Here is a 21,560-nt window from a genome sequence, read left to right on the forward strand (position 1 = left end):
ATTTTTACTATAATTTTTTTAGGAAAACCAGTATTTTCTTCAAAAAGTGAAAAGGAAACAATATCTTAATTTTATGAGAGCTATCTGACAATGCAAGACTTGCAACTTGCTAATGATAAAAATCTGACTACAAACATTAAAAACATATCTTAAATAAATAAATAAGTCAACATATTAAATATATGAATATTAATAATATTTATAGAAAATATTTATTATTATTTAGCAACAACAACAATAATAAATGTATGTTTTTTCTGTTTAATGATTATTCATTCTACGTATTAAAAAAATGGTTCTGAGACATTTGCCCATAAATAAAAATACAATATTGGTCTAACTGTATTAAAAAGGAATGTAAACACCCCCCTTTTATTCTCTGAGACCATGAGGCCTGTACAAATGAAGAGAATTTATGAGCATGTGAGGTTGCTAATGGCAGCTAGCTATCATGTGCTGGGGTCTGATTCTGTGCATTATGCATGTGCATGTGTTTGCTTCATCTTTGCCAGGTTTGGTCCAGTCAGGGTTTCCCCGTCAACACACACTCCAGACCACAGTGTCTCGTCTTCCTGTGTTTCAGTGTTTACGGCATGCAGCAGCAGCGTCTGACTGGGATCCAGTTACCGACAGTCAACTGACTCTTTATTTCCAATCACCCTTCATCAACACAGCACCACGTGCATTTCTGACAACAAATCAATGTGTCTCGGAGCGGGGCAGAGATCAGAGCGTGAGGGAGGCGCAGGCTCTTTACAACTGGATGACAACATGCTACAAAACTCAGAACACTATAACGCCATTGCAACATGCAAAACATTCATACAACCTAAGCAACTGCACAGCAATGTGCTAAAACCACTCTGAACATGTTAGCAACTACATAGCAACATACTTAAAAACAGCTTAACTAAGGCAACATGCAAAAAGCCACTCAGAACACCTTAGCAACGGCTAGAGCTGCAGGATTCTGGATAAATTGAGAAATCGCTTTTTTTTTTCTTGAATAGATTGTGATTCTCCCACGATTCTGAATAGACAACCAAAAAAAAAATAATTTACTAGAGGTTCTGACAAAATATTAATTGCTGCAGCCTTTTTTGAATGAATGATTCAACGACTCACTCATGAATACTCTACTTGTTTACTATTACGTTCTCCTTTGTTTGTTGGTTTCAATCCTTGAGGGTAAGGGAGAGGAACTTACTGAACAAGGTCGTTAGTTTCAGTAGTAAAATCATTGGGTGTCCACAAGAAACTTTAAATGATCTTTACAAAAAACAGTTGTTTAAGAAAGCAAACTCCATCTTGGATGACTGTTCTCATCCTTTATATCAACAGTTTCAATTTCTACCATCAGGTTCATTGCTCAGACTCCCATTTGCTAAAACAAACAGATTTAAACACTCCTTTGTTCCGTCTGCTGTCTCTCTTCTAAATGCCAGGAGGGAAAGGTAGCTCACACATTATTGAATTTGATCAGAATGTGCATTATGTTATTTTATTATACTACGTGTATTTGTGTTTGTAAGTTTGTGTGCTCCTATGCTGTGAAACTAATTGCCCCATTGGGGGGACAAATAAAGGTATTGACTTGACTTGTTTCGTTACGGGATGAATCAGTGTTTTTGAAAGAATCTCTTGAATGAATGATTCAATGACAAATACATTTTTTACTTGTCGCCACCTACTGGTGTAACAATGTAATTGATACAATATTTATTTGAAGTAGACTGTAGACATCAATATTTATATCAGAACTATAAACTTTTATTCCAAAACTTCTGTGATAACTAGAATTATTGTACCACAGAAATAATGATACTGTGCGGTTTAAAAAGAGTGTTTGCGAAGCCGTTTCATACATGACAGCTGCTCTCTCTGGCTCAGCGGCAGCGTAGACGCAGATGTGATTGTTCCGCTGTGATCGTAGTTTAATAGACATGCAGCTTTAGCAACTTTACAGCAACGTGCTACAAAAAACCTCAGAAGACTATAGAGTGCAAAAGTCGGGTTCCAGAAGTAAAAACTCCACAAGGACATTGCTTTTGCTGAAGCTGTTACCCCACATTATTTCACCTTATTTTTAAAATAATTGTTTAACAGAGGAATTCCTGGTGAAAAACTACATTACCCATGATGCTGTACAGTCAAAATAGCACTTTAGCTCTGCACACGAAGTGTCCCATGAAGCACTGCGAAAGATGTAAACAAGTCGATCTCTCTACACTCTTAAAATACTTAAATGTTTGTATATATTAAGCTGTTCGCAAAGCTTCATGGGATTGTAGTTCTTTCCCTTACTAAAGCCGTTAAGCAAACCATCTTGTCTTTTTGTCCGATTTTCAAAAACTTTTTTGCTTCAAAAGTTTGTAATGCTGTGATTCACCTAGTAGCTGATTTGCCTGGTTCATGGCTCATAACTCTTTAACGAAGAATTTTTTTAAATCACTATGGGAAAAATTAATGGAAAAAATGCTTCCGGAACCAGCGCCGCAGAAAAAGTGGGCGGGCTCAGTTGCACTCTATAGCAACTACATAGCAACACCCTGGCAACCATTCATGGCGTTGAGATTTGCGCAGGCAAACAGGTTTTCTTCAGCCCTTGCAAGGCAAATTCTCACTTTCTGTCCTTTATTTTCCTTTTTTTCTAGATCTGGCTATGGATCACTGACATTGCTGGGCTTAATTAGAGATGTTTGTAGAGATTTACCATGTGCTGCAAAGAACTGTGTGAGACAGAGAGAGGGAGACAGAGAGAGAAAGAGAGAGTACTCTATGTACTGGGAGGGGTTGTTTGGTTAGTCATTGACAGAATATGGAGCAAAGTTGCTCTCTCTCACCATTTAGCACTCCATGAGGAGATTGACCTCTTGGAGCTTCAGCAGTGGAGTTTAGAACAGACAATAGCCTAATTATACCACACTGGAACACAGAGTGCACGTCCACACAGAACAATCACAATCTGACGACGTATCGCATTCAAGAGATATCTCGTAAAACTACTATACACATACAGATCATCTACTGATATTCATGCTGTGTGATTTGAACCAGTAATATAATTTAATGTATTTTATTATGTCCCCAAGCACATTCCCAATCAATTCAAATACATTTTATTCGAAGCAAATGTTTTTAGATATAACTGGTTTGCTAAACTGGTTTGGCTGGTTACTGGGGAAGGAGAGTTGCTGATAAACTGCACGTCGTATTTACTTACATAGATCTCAAGCCTCTGTGCTGCTAACAGCTCCACACTGTGCTTAAAACCCAATCGTTTGTTATTGCTTTTAACAATAGCAAAGCAGAAGTGTAAAAGGAAAAAAATATTTATGTAAATTCTCTTTTTGCTGTTTGAATAAATCTTTAACAGTAAAATGTCATGCACAATATGTATCTGTATGCATATATACACCACCATTCAAAAATTTGGGGTCAGTAAGATTTAAAAAAATATATATATATATACAATTGCTAAAATAAATGCAGCTTGGTGAGCATGAGAGACTTCTTTCAGAAACATAAAAAAAAAATCTTACCAACCCCAAACTTTTGAACAGTACTAAATTTTTAGTTTTTTAAGTATATTTATTAAACAACACCCATTTCTTCAAGCATTTTAGAAGGTCTTTGACCAAAATGAGAGTTTTGTTTATAAAAATTTGCAAGATGCAACAGTGTGCAGGACTTTTTTAATTTCCCCCCCAAAGTAACAGTGCTATCCAAAAACGAGAGCAACTTAAACCCAGAGGTCCAGTACCTGCCGATGTGCTGCGGTGGCACTGGTTCTGCTGGTCTGTGCTGGAGAGAAGCTCTGTGAAGGGATTGGGTGATGGGGATGCAGTAGACCCTCTGAACAACCACCTCAACAGGACCGCTCTGAAAGCCCGACGACCCACAATCCTCCACTGCATCCAGTAGAGACTTCCGAATTTCACTTCTGTTCAACTCGCCAACCTGAGGATGGAAAAATTGGAAAAGTTAATCTTAAAACTTTTTTCAAACCACACCGGTCAAAATTTCACGACCTTCACGTAATATCATTACAGAACAGCACAATGAATGGACAATGACGCCTCATGTCACCTCAAACCAGCAACTCTCACTGAAAATTAAAGATTTCCGGTCTCTTTGTCACTGCAAATCAAAGCATGAGCGCTCTGGGGTCAAGTGTCTTGCTCTCAACGCTGATGGCCTTTGAAGGACCACACCAAACTTACAGATCAAAACAGCACCTTTTAGGTTACCAACTCTAAGCCTTAACCACAACATCACAACAATAACTAGTGGAATTTAAATGTAAAAAAAAAAAAAATCATACTTTTTTTTCAGCAAGGATGTATTAAATTGATCAAAAATAATAGTAAAGACATTTATAATGTTACAAAATGCTGTTCTTTTGAACGTTCTATTTATCAAAGAATTCTGAAAAAAAAAAATATTACTACAAAAATATTACGCAGCACAACTGTTCAATATTGATCATGTTTCTTGAGAAGCAAATCATCATATTAGACTGCTTTCTGAAGGATCATGTGACAGAAGACTGGGATTAAATTATGTTTTAAAATATGAAATTTGAAATAATATTTAACAATTACAGTTTTTACTATATTTTTGTCAAATAAATGCAGCCTTGGTGAGCATTAGCGATTTTTGGCAAAAACATTAAAATATCTTACTGACCTTTTGAATAGTAGTTTAAGTGTTGATGACAGTATGATAAAGCACATTTAAATTGATTCTCCACCGAAAAATGATGATATTTAATATACTTTAAAGAATGTTGGGAACCAAACAACATTGGATCCCGTTGACCAGTAGTTACTTTATACTTTTAAACCTGTGTTGTGTTTAACACCAACATAAACTTTGTATAGACAACACTGCACTTTGGTTATTTTAAATCGTAGACATTGCATCATGATTTTGTTTACACCAGGGTCTTGTCATACAGGAAAATGTAGTTTTATTTTCACACTTAAGCAAATATTCATGCATAAAAACACCCCTCATTAATCATTCGCACACAGTGTCACACAGGAAATGGCAGCTGTCTCCATTCCAACAGCCCGCCAGTACTTTCACACTGAATTCGAAATCTAGACGGTCCCTTTTCTGGGAATTTCTGGGAATTTTCATCCCGTGATCACATGAGAGGGAACAGCTGACGAACCTGTTTACAGGGAATGGATTTCTCCGTTGACACTTGGCTTGTCCCTGACCGCCACAGACACGTGGTTAACGGCGGAGGTCTGCATTTCTCCACGGCGACTGCATCTCTCGGCCCGTCTGCGTTATCCTGCTTATTCTCCATGCAGACTTTCTGACTGAAGTGGGTGTTGAGAATTATGGGATAGCGTTCCCCTTCCACAACCAGATTCTGCCTGGAGGGAGACGAAAAAGGGAGTTCTGTGTTGATTTTGGAAAATTACTTACAGTACGAAAACATCAAATCTTTCTTAATACAGCTTTACAACATCTTAACAAAACTCAACTACATTGATTGACAGCGGACTCACTGAGCAAAACCACCTCCACACTTCTCACACACATAAAAGAGTCTCAAAATATGCTCAGGTACACACAAAAGCCCTTCCCTCCCTGGGTGGAAAATGACTGTTGGTGATAAAGAGTGACTGACTGATCAACAAAGATGCTCTTTTCCATTTCACAGGCAGTCTGAAAATGCTGATTTTAAGTCGACATGAGTTCTTTGTACTTGGCATCTAACAGATCAACCGCAAAACACGCTGTGCTCTTTGGTGTGCCTTAGTAAGAGACCAAGATGTTGTTTGCTAAAAGAAAGAGGTGAATTTGGTCCTTTGCTATGATTCTTCATTAAAGAGAGTGGCATCTAAACATGGCTCGTTCTGAAGCACTATTCATCTTGTCTTTTCAAATGGATGAAAATGAGCTGCAAAGTGGGCCAGACTTTATGCTGATGGTTAAAGGTTACCAAGGCTGTGTTTCTCAAAAGCATCATGAGTGAAGTTGAGACCATTGGTTCTATGATCTACTTAGGCTTAAGGCCTGTTCACCCCAAGAACAAAACCTATAAAGATAACTATAACAATAACTATATTAGCGACCACACCAGTAGACGATATCATTCTGCTGCTGTTGTGTCCTCTGCCGCTTTAAATGTTTGAGCTCTTGTTTGAGTCATGTGGATTCTGATTGGTTGTCAATGTTTTTATTGCTCATCACCTGGAAAAAATCATTCTGAAAGTGATTCCAATGATATTGTTTCTTGTTATAGTTGTGGTGTGGACTGACTGCTATTGTTTTACATTTAGAACGATTTTTAGAACTATATCTTTATTGTTATCAAGTTATCATCCTAGGTGTGAACGGGCCATTACAATGCTTTCGAGAAACACAGTCCAGCCAAAGATCCTGGGTAAATCAATCCCTTAAGAAAAATAATATATTTTTTTTACATTACAATCATAAAATTACAACACTAATATTAAGGGCTGTCTTAATTTCTTCATTTTTTAAATTAATTTCTTCAAGTTTTACTTTGAAGGAAAACTGCAGGAAGCCTTTAAAGCTTCTCTTTAAAAAGTACTTCTCATTAAAAGTATGGGAAGATAGTTGGCACATGTTGTGTTCACAAAAGCACATTAAAATCATATTGCGATTGTCCGTTTCATTTTGATAAATCATGCAGCCCTACAAAGACCTATGATCAGTTTCGTTATTATGGAAAGCTCTAAGATCCGAGGAGTCACTGGAACACGTACAGGAAAGTGTTTACAACTAGTTATTGATACGAAGCACATGGGGACAAAAGCCTGCAAATTACATACACACTTTAGTGAAAACATCTACAAGTTGGTAAGCACATAGATAATACCCGCTGTCACAGATGCATGAGAATGTACCATTCGCAAGGCCTCAGAAGTAGGTTACAAACAGCCTGATCAATCTTTGCACTGGATGTATGGTAATTTGTCACAGATCCGTTCCAAACAAACGTGTCTTCAATAAGCGGAGACCTCCACTCCACTACAAGCCGGGGCCTGCAGAGCTCATGTCATGAGACGTAGTATGTACGTCAGCATTTAAATCATCCTGCCCTGAGAAAGAATTGAACAGGTGCCAGCAGAGGCAAGTAATCTCACTGAACCTCATGAACCTCAGCCAAGAGCTCCAGGGCAGCCAGCAAAGACAAGTTTACACAGGAGAGGGGGGGTTGGGTGGTCTCCTCCCTAATGCAAACAGGCGCTTTTTCAACATGCTGTCAGCCTAAGAAGAATAGGAAAGAAAATTCCAGTCTTTGACAATCCAAGAGTGACAGGTGAAAAAAAAGTCATCACAAAAAGAATTCTGATTTTCTTGTTGGTCATTAAAAATACAAACGAGATTTTTTTTTTACTATGTGCAATAACTAATAATTAATCAAATAATTTTAATATTATCATTTATAATCAACATTTAATCGTCTGCCATGACACTCGCTGCAAGCGGAGTGATACAAAGAGTGAAACGGTTCCAGTGCTGATACAGGGGGAATATCACAGCCACACACACAATATATTTTATATCATATTGATATTTTTTGGTACATACTTTATGCTTCCATTAGTTTCGCTGACTTTATTATTCTAAAATGAATAAATATTAATTGTAAAATCATAAATTAAATTATAAACTATAATATTATAAATAATTTCAATAGATAAAAACAAATAAAAAATAAGTACTCCCAACATAAATGTAATTTCTTACTAACAAATAAGAAATATAATTTCTCATAAATGATATACAAATGAAAATGCAATGCAAAGTCTTAGAGATCAGTTGCACAGGAAACAAAGTCTTAAGAGAGATTTGTTAATCTCAGTGCACATAGCGTCACGTGACGATCGGGATATACGTATGAATGTATTTCCGGTGGATTGGAGAAGGAAGTTATGTACAAACTTAAGAGTGTGCTGACGTCAGAGCTGACACCAACAGGTGAGGGTGCGGCACAGGTGTAATCACAACCTAGTGATGACAGGTATTTCCTTCATAGCTGAACCATGAATGAGCTGGGAACAGTGTGTGTATGTGTGTGTGTGTGTGTGTGTGTGTGTGTGTGTTCTTGTGTGTGATGGAATTGGTCATCAGAAATACACCAGTAAATAATTAACCAAACCGCTTTGGATTTTCAATTTTTTACTTTAATGTATGTCAAATCTAAGACGGTAGTTCTCAAATGGTGGTAAATGCAAATATAAACTGAGACTTAACTATATATGCAGAGTTAGGGGAGCTAAATAGGGGTTATAATAATATAATATTATATTATAATAACAATGGGGTTATCAGTTTGGAGAAGAAAATGCTTCACATATATTTTGTTGTCATTGTTAACAGCCATGCATCCAATCAAGATACAGCTTTTTTGTGGAAATTCCCCTGTCATTTGGACAGGTTAGAAAGGACATTTGATTTTAAGGACATTCTTGTTTACTTTTGTACGATGAACTATTTTGGCACTGTGTTGGGTTTCCTCTTGATATCCAATGTTAAATCAGAGTCCTGAAGTAAAACCAGTTGAGAACCACTTATACCACCACAATAGACAGAAAATCATCTAAACTATGATCAAATTGATGGGAATTCGAAAAGCACAAAACTTTCAAGGTTCATCTGTGATTTAATTCTCGATAGCCCTTTTAAGAGTTTGATGATTTAAAGTGGTAGATGACAAAACTGCAGCATGCACTTATAATAAACAGGACATCATCGTGCATTGATATGGATACTAATATAGCTATCTTTATAGTTATCGTTTTTGGTGTGACCAGGTCTTAACAGTCATTTTAAATTAAAAAGGTTTGTCAGAACAAACTTGTTTGAAATTTTTAAGTTTTGTCACCATTAGCAATTTTATATAATATAACATTTTTATGGAAATTAATGCCATTGCCTTTTGGATTAAATCATTTAATCTGAATCATTTAATTCCAATTTAACTTCCTGAGGGGTGTGGACAAATCAATTAAAATTCCAACTGATGAATTGAAAGGAAGTCAATTCTTACTTTTGGAATTTTGCCCAACCCTGTGTCACACTGCACAGCTATTTCATTGAACTAAAAAAAGCACCAAAAAAAAAAAGCACCAAAAAAAGTATTTTAAAAATCTCTTTAATTTTAAAAAAAAATTGTTCTTGCATTCATGCGATTTGACAAAAAAAAAAAAAAAAAAAAACTCCATGTCTACATTAATCAACTACCCACGGGTTTTTAAATACATTTGACGATACGTAAAATGTTATCATCTGCCACCCATTTTCTGCAAACTATGGGGGCCGAATTGGAGTCAATCTGGTGGACTTTCCAGGGTAAAATGAACTCTTGGACTTTCCAGGGTCAACTATGCCTGCCCTTAAAGCAAACACTCCGCAGGGGAGAGAAAAAAAAAAGAGAGCAAATGAGACAAGAGGAGAAACTGTGCCAGCAGCACACTGTGCTGCATGTGTTTTCCATTCAGCTCTCTGGCCTCTGTCACAGTTATTGTGATCCGCAGCCTAACGCTCCTCACAAAAAAACCCAGAGAAAGAAAAAGGCGAGGGAAGAAAAAGGATCCAGCAATGTTTTTTCCCAGCTTGCTGGAAATGAGCTCAGAGCTGCCAGGAAGAGGTATGCAGGCCATTCCCTGGAGCTGAGGAATGACGTGGGAGCTACGCTACATGGGGGCGATACGGGGGAGAGAGAGAGAGAGGGGCGGGACCCTGGCTTCCGGCGAGTCCTGGCCTCTCTGGTTTGGACTGATCCGTGGATCTGTGGTCCTCCCACACAGATGGAGACTGGCTCGTCTGTCTCTGTCACCTCCAGCCCCGCAGGCCTCTCGCTCTTATCAGCTCTGTGCAAAACACACAAGACCGTTCCTGCCAACCTGCGGCTTACTGCTTGAAGAGTGATTCATCACTAATCATCACAGAAGATATAGGGAAATGTGCATCAATGCTACGTAATACAAGTAATCTAGACACAAGTTGTGATGAAATTATGATGAAATAAATTTTTTTTTTTAAATCCAGCAGGCAAAACAAAGCAGAAAATTAATTAGAAATGAAGCTTTGAAAACCAAAAAAAAATGTATACAAAATTTAAACTAACTATATGAAATATTAAGAAAATAAATAAATAAAATGTAAACAACCAGGTAATAGAAAAATATCTAAGAATACTGTCGCCTCTGGCTTGCTTAGTTGGGGACACTTAATATTCAGCAATATTATTGATCCGACTGCACTGACACTATTGGATGAGAACTGAGCTGGATGATGACATCACTGTTTTCTACAGAACTCCTTTATAGATGAAATTAACTAATTTAATAATTGATGATCTTTACAATGGAACTGAATCAACACTGAAACTGACTTCAGCTGAACAATGACACTCTTTTCTTTTAGAGCTGAACTGAAAAATGAACTTAGTTTGCATCACTGAATCATTTTCATGTTATCACAGTAAAGTTGCTTTGAAACAATATTGCATAAAGTGCTATATAAATAAAGGTGACTTGACTTCAATAGAAATATAATGTTTAATTCAACTGTATTGATTATAATCAAAGCATTTAATAAAGAAAAAAATGTGTTCTGTGTGATTACTAGGAGTTGAAAGTGTATTTTGTGCCAATTTTATAGATTTCTGGTTGAAAATTAAAAGTCCAATCACATGAGTAAATAGTACACCTTTCTTCAACAATCCACACAAACTGAAGCATCATACATGTCCGTAGTACAAGTTTGATAATTATGGTTAATGTTTGATTAAATGCTTAATATACTAATAATACACAAAATTTAAAAATACATATATGTATTTAAACGACTGTCAAAATCAAGTGTATTATGTCAGTAATCCATGAATTGCCTAAGATTGTTTGAATAAAAAATAACAGTATCGACTATCATTGTCAGAGATAATAAACGAATGCTATTTCTGATATTTTATGGTGATATGTTAAAGAACAGAATTTACCAGGGTGGGTAGATGTGGACGATGTCTCCGGGCACAGGCTGTAGCTGGGCGGCCGTGGCTTTGTTGAAAAGAGCCACACACCTTTCCCCCTCCGGCAGCCTGTCACACACTGTGGCCTGCATGCCACATTCCTCTCGAACTCCCAGAATCCTCAGCGTGAGGACACCTGGCCTGTCAGCTTGGGTCAAAGAAGTGCATGTATGAAACAGTACATCTGTACATGGACAGTTTATTTGTCCATGTTTCAATTGAAGTCCTAATTTTGACTTAATAACTATAATTATATTTTTAAATACAGTTAGGTACAATACAACATGAACAATTAGCATATAACTTGGTTAACTTCAAATTCAAGGACCTTTCAATTACTTTCCAGGTCCAATACCTTCAAATTCAAGGACTTAATGTGGGGGCACATTTGTTGTGTCCGACAAACGTTGAGGTATCATCGGTACTATGGTACATAGTAGTTTCGTGTGCGCGACATGGGAACGTACAACACAAAGTAACTCACGCAGGAAACACATAAAGTAACACGTAAATACGGGGGAAACACTTAACGAAGTGTAACTAACGTAAATCAAGCAAACTAGTATGCATAGGCCACGAAGTTTTTTCCAGAAAACTTCTTGCACAAAATAAATTCCAAGCACTTTCAAGGACCTGTATCTATGCATGTTTATGTTCAAAAACTTGCCTTGAATTTATTTTTTTCAGATTCACAAATTTTTTTAAGGATTTCAAGGACCCGTGGGGAACCGTGATATAAGTAAGCTTTACATTTTATTAAATGACCAGCATCTGAAAGACTGTTTCCTTCTCAAAGTCATTTAGTTTTGCAAAACAACACAGATACGATACAGGCCCAGTAAATTAATAACAGCAGCAGGATATTTTGGGTTATGCTGTGAAAACTCACACTGGCGCGGTCTCAACTTTTTCATTTCAGTCAGTTCTGAGGAAATGAAACAAAATCCAGCTCTCTGACAGGATATATTCCCATGCTGACTGTTTAAGGAAAACTTGGCCCCCTCGACTGGACACATGAACACAATTGACTCAGCTGAAATCATTGCGAGCACAGCCAAGACTTCAGAGAAGAACTTCTGAACGATGTGTAATGGAAATTTTAGTGAAAAATTGAAAGCAGCGAGAGAAACAGGCTATGTTTACTCCATGCAATCACAAAACAAAAATACATGGAACACTGGCTTTTTTCGGGGGTTAAATAGTGCCAAAAACAGTTATGGAAAAGGAAATGACCAAGTTGTTAAATGCACATACTGATATGTGATTTATCAGCTAATATGTGGTGCATAAAAAATAGACAATAATAAATCTTTCAATGAGCAAGAAGTGAGTGGGAGATGCGTTCCTCAGGCTGAGGAATTTTCGAAGGAATTATGCCAGTTGCAAAGCTGTCCATAAACTATGTCACCCTAAATCCTTTTTCCACAAGTAAACGTGAATGGAAATTGCTTGAGAACTAAATTCAGAAGTCATCTTAGTCAGCTAACATTACATCCACAAGTATGCAATGCAATGAATCAGTTAACGTGGAAAGACAGACATTCAAGGCTAGAATATCATTAACCCACTACATTTCAGAAAAAAAAAAAGATTTAGATGAATAACAACTGTAATCAACTAATTATTCTATTTATTATACTATTTATTAAACGACTTTGCAGTTTCAGTGCATCACACACACGTTTACTTTCCTCATAAGTTTTTTCTTGAATTTCCACTTTCAACTGGAACGTTAACTTCTTTAAACCTCCACACACACAAACTTCACATGCTGAAGACCCCTTAGTAGGGCACTGTTTGAAAAGAAATCCGTTATACCATGGAAAATGAAAACGTAAAGTGTGTGACTGTGTCTGCATTGTGTTTGTGTCTGTGGTTTCCTGTCGCTTCGGCTGAGAGACAATTAAGTCCTGTTGTCACCTGAGGTGTTTACAGCCTCCTACTCCTCCAACTGTACACAGAGATCTCATCACTGGAATATTCTACACATTTCATCAAGTGTGACAAGCAATTATGGAAATATGAAAACTGCGGGTTGGTGGTTAAATATTTTCCTGGTGCATATTAGGCCTGATCAGACATTGGCAGTATTTAAATGAGAAGATTTACATTTAAATTGTGAAAGCATTTTTAATAATATTATCATTAGTGGTCAGCAACAGAGAACTAACCTCTAAAGGATCTGCACTTGGCCGACATTCATTATTGAGTCTTCACATAAACAGACATGATTCAGACTGGATGTGTCTTACCAGCTGATGTGGTTGAGTTGCACTGATGTCTCCAGAAGCTGATGGCTGATCTTTGCCTGCTGTGGAGTCGGTTGAGCCTTTCAGCAAGACCTCCTCTATAAAGAGAGAGATCACATGAATTCAGTCCCATCACAGTGTCACATAGAATCAGTCAAACAGAATCATTTGAATATGAATCAATTAATCAATGATAAAGAATAATGGGAATCACTCATATAGTATTAAATAATGAATCAGACTGAATCAACTAGAATCAATCACATAGAATGACTTATAGAGAATAAACTAGAATAAATCTCATTGAATCAATTCCATAAAGAGAATCAACTTGAATCAATTCTATAGAATCAAAGACGGAGAATCAAACATAGAATCAGCCACATGGAATCATTCATATAAAATCAATCACATGGAATAACTCACAAAGAACAAATACCATATATTCAAGATTATAAAAAATCCTGCAGAATGAATGTTAAGCATTCATTCCCATAGACTTAGATTTAGAGAATGAGTTAGATTTAATTCCATGATATCGATCAATACAATTAATGATAAAGAAAAAACGAGATTCATTTCTATAGAATGAATCAATGAGAATGAATCAACTAGAATCAATCACATAGCATGAGTCATAGAGAATCAATTAGAACCAATGCCATTGAATTAATTCCATTTAGAATCAATCTGAATCGAAACATAACAGAATCAAATAGAGAATAAATCATAGAGAAACCAATCAAATCTATATTCACGAAAATCTATATATTATACTTCACACTGTAAATGTATCCATATTTATAAAACATTTTGTCTTTCATAAAACTTGGCTTAAATTTGTGACAGGCTAGTTATAAGCTCCACCATTCTGCTTGCACTTAACTGTTATTTGCTTTGTTTATGTGTTCATTTTTATAGTTTTTATGTATGCTATGTATGCTAAGTGGGTGGTAGTGAATATGTATGCTATAATCTTTATATGTGTAGTCATATTAAAGCATGATGAAACATGAAAAGCCACATTAACAGACACAGGCAGGGGACGACTTATCCTGTGCTTGCCTGCAGAAGGGACTGAGGGTCAGCAGAAGGATGTATGGACTAACAAGAGCCAAAAAGAGACACAGCTCCCCCATGAGGGGACAAACTCTACATGTCCTTCCTCTCCCATTCACAAAATCGGACAAACGACTCATTTATGGTAAAAATGTCATCAGTAGTACTCAATCTTTCATGGCCACTAGAAAGCGACTACTGAGTAATATAAGAAAAAAAGGCCAAAGTATTATGCATTCGGAGCTGTGTCTTATGCGCATAGGAGGAAGTGTTCTGGTAAATTAAATAAGGTGATACAAATGTGCAAAGAAACCGCTCCTCGATAGCCAATCAAAAACCAAACTGACCAGGTTTTTACGGTAAGGGTGTGGATGTATTATTAAACGGCTTCTGCTAGACTTTGAACTCTTTTGTATTCGGTGTGTTTACACTGATATGAATTTTCGGGTTGTGAACTTGACGTCAAACATTGGGGGTTGAAAAAAGCCCAGTAAGAATGAATAGCAGTGTGATGGATTACTTTCAGTTAAGACGATAAATCCTAATCATAAAGCCAGTCACTGAACTCATAATTTAAGTTCATCTTGCACAGGGTTGCACTGAAATGAAGATTAAGATACAAGCACCATAGATCATACCTTTCAAATCTCCTCCTCTTTTTACTCGAGTCCTCTGGGGTCTTGGCGCTCTTGGCGATTTGTTTCTGAGGTGTCCGAAGAATGGCCTGAGCGGATCGAACCCACTCGCTGACCGACTGCTTGCTGGTTTCGGCTGGGTCCAGAGGGAAAGAGTCTGCTCTGCTTTCTTCTGGATCTTCATCACTATCGTCATAAGACGAGTAGTCTGAAATCTCAGCTGCTGGCTAAAACAGAGAGGATAGTTTTAGTCATTTTACAGATGCTTTTATCCACAGCAGTGTAGTTATTGTTAAAGTAAAATAAATTTTAAAAAATAAAAATTAAAACGACAAAAAGGATATAAAAAAGTACTAAAACTTAAATTAATATGAAAACTGAAAATATAAACCCTAGCTCAAAATATGAATAAATACTATAATATAGTATAAAAATAGTAATACTTAACACTACTCCAAAGTCACTTACGAATGTGGATCATCACAAGCATGAAAGGACATTTGAATACTTTTTGCCTTTTATTAGTTTATTACTGTCCTTTTATTAGAAAATAAATTATTTGGGGAGAGAGAATGGAATATGATACATGATAAATAATTGTCAGATTGAAACCTGCACTATCCATATGAGCATCATAGCTCAAGGTTGAATAGTCCTGGAAGACATGTGACGTCTGCCTCACACAGATCTTCCTTAAAGGGATAGTTAGGGTGTCTTTAAAGGTCCTTAAAAGTCTTTGGAAACTTTCAATCACAATATTATGTAAATCTTATTAAGGCTTGCAATCCTGAAATCAGTTCCTCTGTGGGTTTATTGCTGTGACTCTGAAATTTGACTTTGCACTTTTAATGTTCATTTTATTGTCAAACATTAAAGGGATAGTTCACCCAAAAATGAAAAATCTGTCATCATTTACTCACCCTTAAGTTGTTCCAAACCTGAATGAATGTCTTTCTTCTGCTGAACACAAAAGAAGATATTTTGAAGAATGTCGGTAACCAGACCCCATTGACATCCAAAGTATGGAAAACGATTAATCCATCAACTGTTTCCATCTTCTTTTGTGTTCAGCAGAAGAAAGACATTCATACAGGTTTGAAAAAACTTGACGGTGAGTAAATGATGACAACATTTTCATTTTTGGGTGAACTATCCCTTTAATGTTGATGAACATTACAAGTGCAAAGTCAAATTTCAGAATCACAGCAATAAACCCACAGAGGAACTGATTTCAGGATTGCAAGCCTTAATAACATTGACATAATATTGTGATTGAAAGTTTCCAAAGACTTTTAAGGACCTTTAAGGACACCCTTAGCGTTCAATCTCTTCAAACTCTCATCAATCAAACTCTTGGTTCACAGTCAATTACACAAATTATGGTACCTGAGTGACGCCGCCTGACAGGCTGCCGCCATGGTGTCAAAGTGAAATTATGGACTAAACAGGTGTTACAAAATGGCAGCCTGTGTTTTTACCTTATTCACACACAAAAACATCATGCTGGGATATAAAAGCCAGAACACAGTATTAAGTTGAGCCTTAAAAATGAACAAAAACAAGTCATTACAGATGGCTGAGGGCCACCAAAACAACAGCCAAAAATCTGAATATCTATAAACCAGTACCTTGTACAACACAATCATCATTCAAATTCACATTTCACATGGATGCTAGAGAAGAAAATAAGTGAGAAGGGTAAAGGTGGGACGCAAAAAAACAACAAGAACTAAGTGATCTCCCATTAAATCTATCCTGCTGCACATATGGTAATTCCCAAGGGGCCCAAGCGTCTGCCGATCCAGCACTGCATTCATTTCAGCCTCTGGCCTCTGGAAAAGGCTTTGAATCACTCTTCCTAAGTACTGCCACTGAACTCTGAATCCACACGCAACACCTACCCATTCTTCCTACGTCCGACACTTGCCTTTTAGTTACTAAATCTAAAATCACTGGCTTTGTGAGCATTGGTGTTTGCTAAAGCAAGAATCACTGTTATTATTGCTCATACTTAGGGTTAAGGGTTTCTTCAAATAAATAATAAATCGGCGACAAAACAGGCGTACAAAATAAAATGTCAAAGACTTACATTTAAAGATGAAGCAGAGACCATAATATATAGAAAGACTGAATCTAAACAGTGTATTCATATAAAGTTCAAAAGAACAGTATTTATCTGAAACAGAAAGCTTTTGTAACATTATAGAGACTGCCGTTCAAAAGTTTGGGGTCAGTGAGAATTGTTTTTGGAGGGGAGGGTGAAGAAATAAAAGAAATCTATACTTTTATTCAGCAAGGATGCATTAAAATTGATCAAAAGTTACAGTAAAGACATGTATAATGTAACAAAATATTATATTTCAGATAGAACTTTATATTTATCAAAGAAAAAATGGACATTAATAATTAACATTTTCAACATTAATAATAATAATGAATGTTTTTGAGCATCAAATCAGCATATTAGAATGATTTCTGAAGGCTGGAGTAACGATGCTGAAAATTCAGCTTTGATCACAGGAATAAATTATAGAAAACAGTTATTTAAATGGTCATAATATTTAACAATATTACTGTTTTTTTTATCAAATAAATGCAGCCTTGGTGAGCAGAAAAGACTTATTTTAAAAACATTAAAAATCTTACTGAACTTTTGATCAGCAGTATATATATTTATTTGTAGGCAAATTTCCAGGCCTGCAAATTACAGCTTTTCCACAGACAGTCCAGAGGAACATATGTTATACATATATGCTTTTTCTCATGCTCTGTTGTGCACTGAACACTGGGAAATCAAAGCTATCCGATCAGAGAAAACGCATGAAGTGGTCAGGTGTAAACAGCCCCTTTGCTGTGACACAAGCAAATTCTACAGCCCTTTGTGAAAATTAAAGAATTGATTCCAAATGCATTATGGGAAAATCTACAAGGCAATCTGAGAGATGTGACGAGGGACATCCAGCCCTGAAAAAGCACACACCCTCAAACAAACAATAGACAAAGAAAGAGAAGATAAATTCCAAAGATAGACCTGAAGATATGACCAGGGCCTTCATGAGACCTGATGATATGTGATATACGAGTCATTTACCTTATGACAGGTCGTAAACGACAGATGTAAGGGAATGGGAGGGGGTTTTGTGTGTGTGTGAGTGTTTGTGTGGCTGCATTGTCACAAACTGGTTTTCTCAGGGGAAAAAATCGTCTGCCTCCTTATCATGTGGAGACACGAACGGCATTCCAGCCCGCCAAACAGCCTACACACTCTTTTATTTGAATCAACTTGACCCTGCAGGGCAGCCTGCCAGCGAACAGTGCACTACACGCGCTCTCTGTCTCTCTCTCTCTCTGCAGTACACTATGTTCCTGGCCCGGGCTCAAAAATGTGTTCACCCTGCACTGGCTCAAAGTGAATGGAGGAGTACACAAACTTTTCGCTCTATCAATTCTATCACTCCAGATACGTCATATAGGGGCAGTTCCCAAACCAGCGGGAACAGGACGATCACGGAGCTGAACGGAGAGGGATGCCAGGCCACAGAAAAGCGTGTCAGCGCCAAGGACGCCCGAATTTGATTTGCAATTGCAGGAAGACATAAGGATTATGGGTAGAAACAAAGGTGTAGTAAATTGAGAAATTAAGCAACACAATTAAATGTGCAATAAACACATTACATCTAGACGCAAGTCTGTTTTTTCCACTCTTCCTGTAAATGGACCCAAAACGATTTTCCTGTGAAAGCCGGGCAAGTAAACAATCAGTTGTTTTTTTTAAACAAATGGTTTCAATCTTGAATCCAGGAAGCGGGGCTGATTTAAAAGACACTTTAAAAAGGATGCATGGGAGTAAGTGCTAAACATAGCTGTGATTTGGATGAGTCCAAGGCTGACAGACGTTTAAGATAAAGATGTTTCAGCATCATTCATTCAAACCCTTAGTGACACCTTGAGGAAATTCAAAAATAATGTTTAAAAGATGTTTTACATTAGTAGTGATTCTGAAAAAAACTGGTCTGTTCTGATCAGCAGAAAAAACATTTTAAAAAAACCAACAATGTTAAATGCACATAATTCTTCCCATATCTTCTGTTGTTGACGCCAAAGGCTATCAATCAAACTCTGGCATTTTGGCACAAATTCACCTGTCATTTGGTAATGATAAATACATAATGCAAATGACAGAATGGACAGGTTCAGTGACATACCCTCATCCTCAGAAACCATAAACAAAACTACACCAGGTTAAAAGAAAATATTATTTAAAGAAATACATTAAATACGGGTTCGCTCACAAAGAAAAACATGATTTGAAACAACTGCAATTTGATTGTTTTATTACAGTGAATTACTGAGAGTAATATTTAATATTGAATTATTAATGATTGAATTATTTATATCATTATTTTTTAAAACAATATTAATATTTTATATTATGTTTTAAATGTAATTAATTTTGAAATAAATGTATTTATTATTAGGGTTAGGTTAATTTTTTTTATCCGATGACCCAAGCATTTTCCGCTGTGTGTTGTGATGCCTTAAAAACTATGAATTAGTCATTTCACAGCTGTGTTTACACAGTGCTGGATAACATCTCTTTAACATGACAAACTTGCCAACCACTGCCTTTCCAGGAAGCAGAGGAATGAATGAATGAACGAATGAATGAATGAACGAATCATTTAATTACCACTTTACTATGTTCTACTGTTCACCCAAAGCGCTTTACAATCATATCTGGCGAGATAGAAGGAACTATATAGCCAGCACACAGTCTGAATTGAATTGCAGTTCATGTCATAATGGTGCAATTCACGATTACTGGCAACACGATGCATCATGATGAATTATGATAATCATGGTCGAAGGTCACTAGCATAAGGTAGACTACTTCATGATGTCATTGCTGATGACACAGATGTTGGGAATAACGTTCCTGTTCTAAAACATTAAATCAGGATATATTTAAAATAGTTTATCCCAAAAATGAAAATTCATCATTCACTCACCATTTTGTCATTCCAAAACTGCATGACTTGAACACAAAAGAATTTGGATATTTGGAAGAATGTTGCAAATGCTTTTGTCCATTCAAATGTCAAAGGGATCCAATGATGTTTTGGACCCCATTGACTTTCTTTGTATAGACAAAAGCAGTAACATTCTTCGAATACTGAGACATTTTCCACGAGAGCCATATGAGGGTGAGTAAATGATGACAGGTTTCTCATTTTTATCGTTTTTAAGCGTCCGGCTCACGATCACATTGATGAGAGCAGGACTGAGATCTCAGTATCTCTCCAGTTGTTGAATCTACTGAGGACTGAACCTGAAACTGCTTTGTTCTCCACACAAATCGTAACCACTTCATGACAATTAGTGTTAAGCTAGGCAGATAATTATTAACTTCCTAACATACCTTCATTGCCTCATCTAATTTACATTCTCAGTTCACAAAACTCACAGTTCATAATGCACGATTAATGATGATGGGTATATTTCTAATCTAAATCTAATCTAATCTAAAGATACTTCATTTAGCTTTATTTCATTTAGCATGTCTAAGACATCTCAGCAAAGACTACTTCGGCTTTCAGATAATATGTACTACACATATGGCCGGTTTCACAGACAAGGCTTAAACCTATCCCAGGCTAAAATGCATGTTTAAGCTGTTTTAACTAAAAGCAACTTGCACTGAAATATCTTAAAATGCGTCACTGTCAATGTTTAGTCTCGAGATGCACACCAGTGATGGTTTTTTCTAAGGCATGTTTATAAAAACTATCTTAAATGCCCTAATTGAACTAAGGCCTAATCCTGGCTTAATCTAAGCCCTGTCTGTGAAACCAGGTCATGATATACCATTATAAGATGCATAATGGAAATTAGACGCATTGTGTGCACTGGCAAAACAACAGATCTGAGTTAGACAAGCATTAATTACATTAAACTAATGTCTTATTATTATTTCATTTCATGTGTCATGTTGTTTTGTAAAATAATATGACGCTAAGCCACATTTGATCTTATAATCAGATGACTTGAGTGACACAAAATGCCAAATATTACCAAGTAAGGTTGCAAATAAATATTTGAGCCAAAGGTCAGTCCTAAAAGGAGCAGAGACATTGAGAACCCTGGTGATTCCTTCAAGACGTCTCATCCGAGGAATCCTAGCGCCCCCTAGTGAACAACAGTGCGTCCTATATCTCACATGGTCCCATTTTTCTCCTTAAAAGGGATAGTTCACTTTGAAATACATTTTTGATATGTTTTAGCTTACCTCAAGGGCATCCAAGATGTAGGTGTCTTTGTTTCCGCAGTATTTTAAATTTTGTTATTTTTAGGTCAAACCGTTCTTGTCTGTCAGTCATGTAACGCACAGACCGAAGCGCCCGCGCCCTCAGATCACTTGGTCGTGGCTGTGGTTACAAGAGGTAAAAACGATATAAATACTGTTCGTTTTCTCACACAAACCGCTCGTTTCGTGTCTTAGGCCATCAATGTGTACTTACATTTACGAGTCATTAAATCATGTTTAATTTGGACTTCTCTGTGCATGCTCTTTGAGGTGGTGACCATAGACCT

General features: G+C 36.7%; 1 protein-coding gene across 2 annotated transcripts in view; it reads right to left on the reverse strand.

The window, feature by feature from the left end:
* Positions 1-21,560, reverse strand: part of spidr (scaffold protein involved in DNA repair) — a 44,302-nt gene that overhangs the window by 18,538 nt on the left and 4,204 nt on the right. For both annotated transcript variants that reach the window (XR_008806897.1, XM_056249320.1), the window contains exons 6-10: positions 14,973-15,196; positions 13,279-13,373; positions 10,997-11,174; positions 5,180-5,390; positions 3,764-3,960 (exon numbers count right to left, since the gene is read on the reverse strand). Coding sequence is in view for 1 of the 2 variants with exons in the window: in XM_056249320.1 (XP_056105295.1) it covers positions 3,764-3,960; positions 5,180-5,390; positions 10,997-11,174; positions 13,279-13,373; positions 14,973-15,196 (905 nt within the window). In the remaining variant the exon portion in view is untranslated. The remainder of the gene's footprint in view (positions 1-3,763; positions 3,961-5,179; positions 5,391-10,996; positions 11,175-13,278; positions 13,374-14,972; positions 15,197-21,560) is intronic.

This window comes from Rhinichthys klamathensis, unplaced genomic scaffold (assembly GCF_029890125.1).
Source record: "Rhinichthys klamathensis goyatoka isolate OS25496 unplaced genomic scaffold, OSU_Roscu_1.1 h1tg000059l_1, whole genome shotgun sequence".
Classification (NCBI taxonomy): Eukaryota; Metazoa; Chordata; class Actinopteri; order Cypriniformes; family Leuciscidae; genus Rhinichthys; species Rhinichthys klamathensis.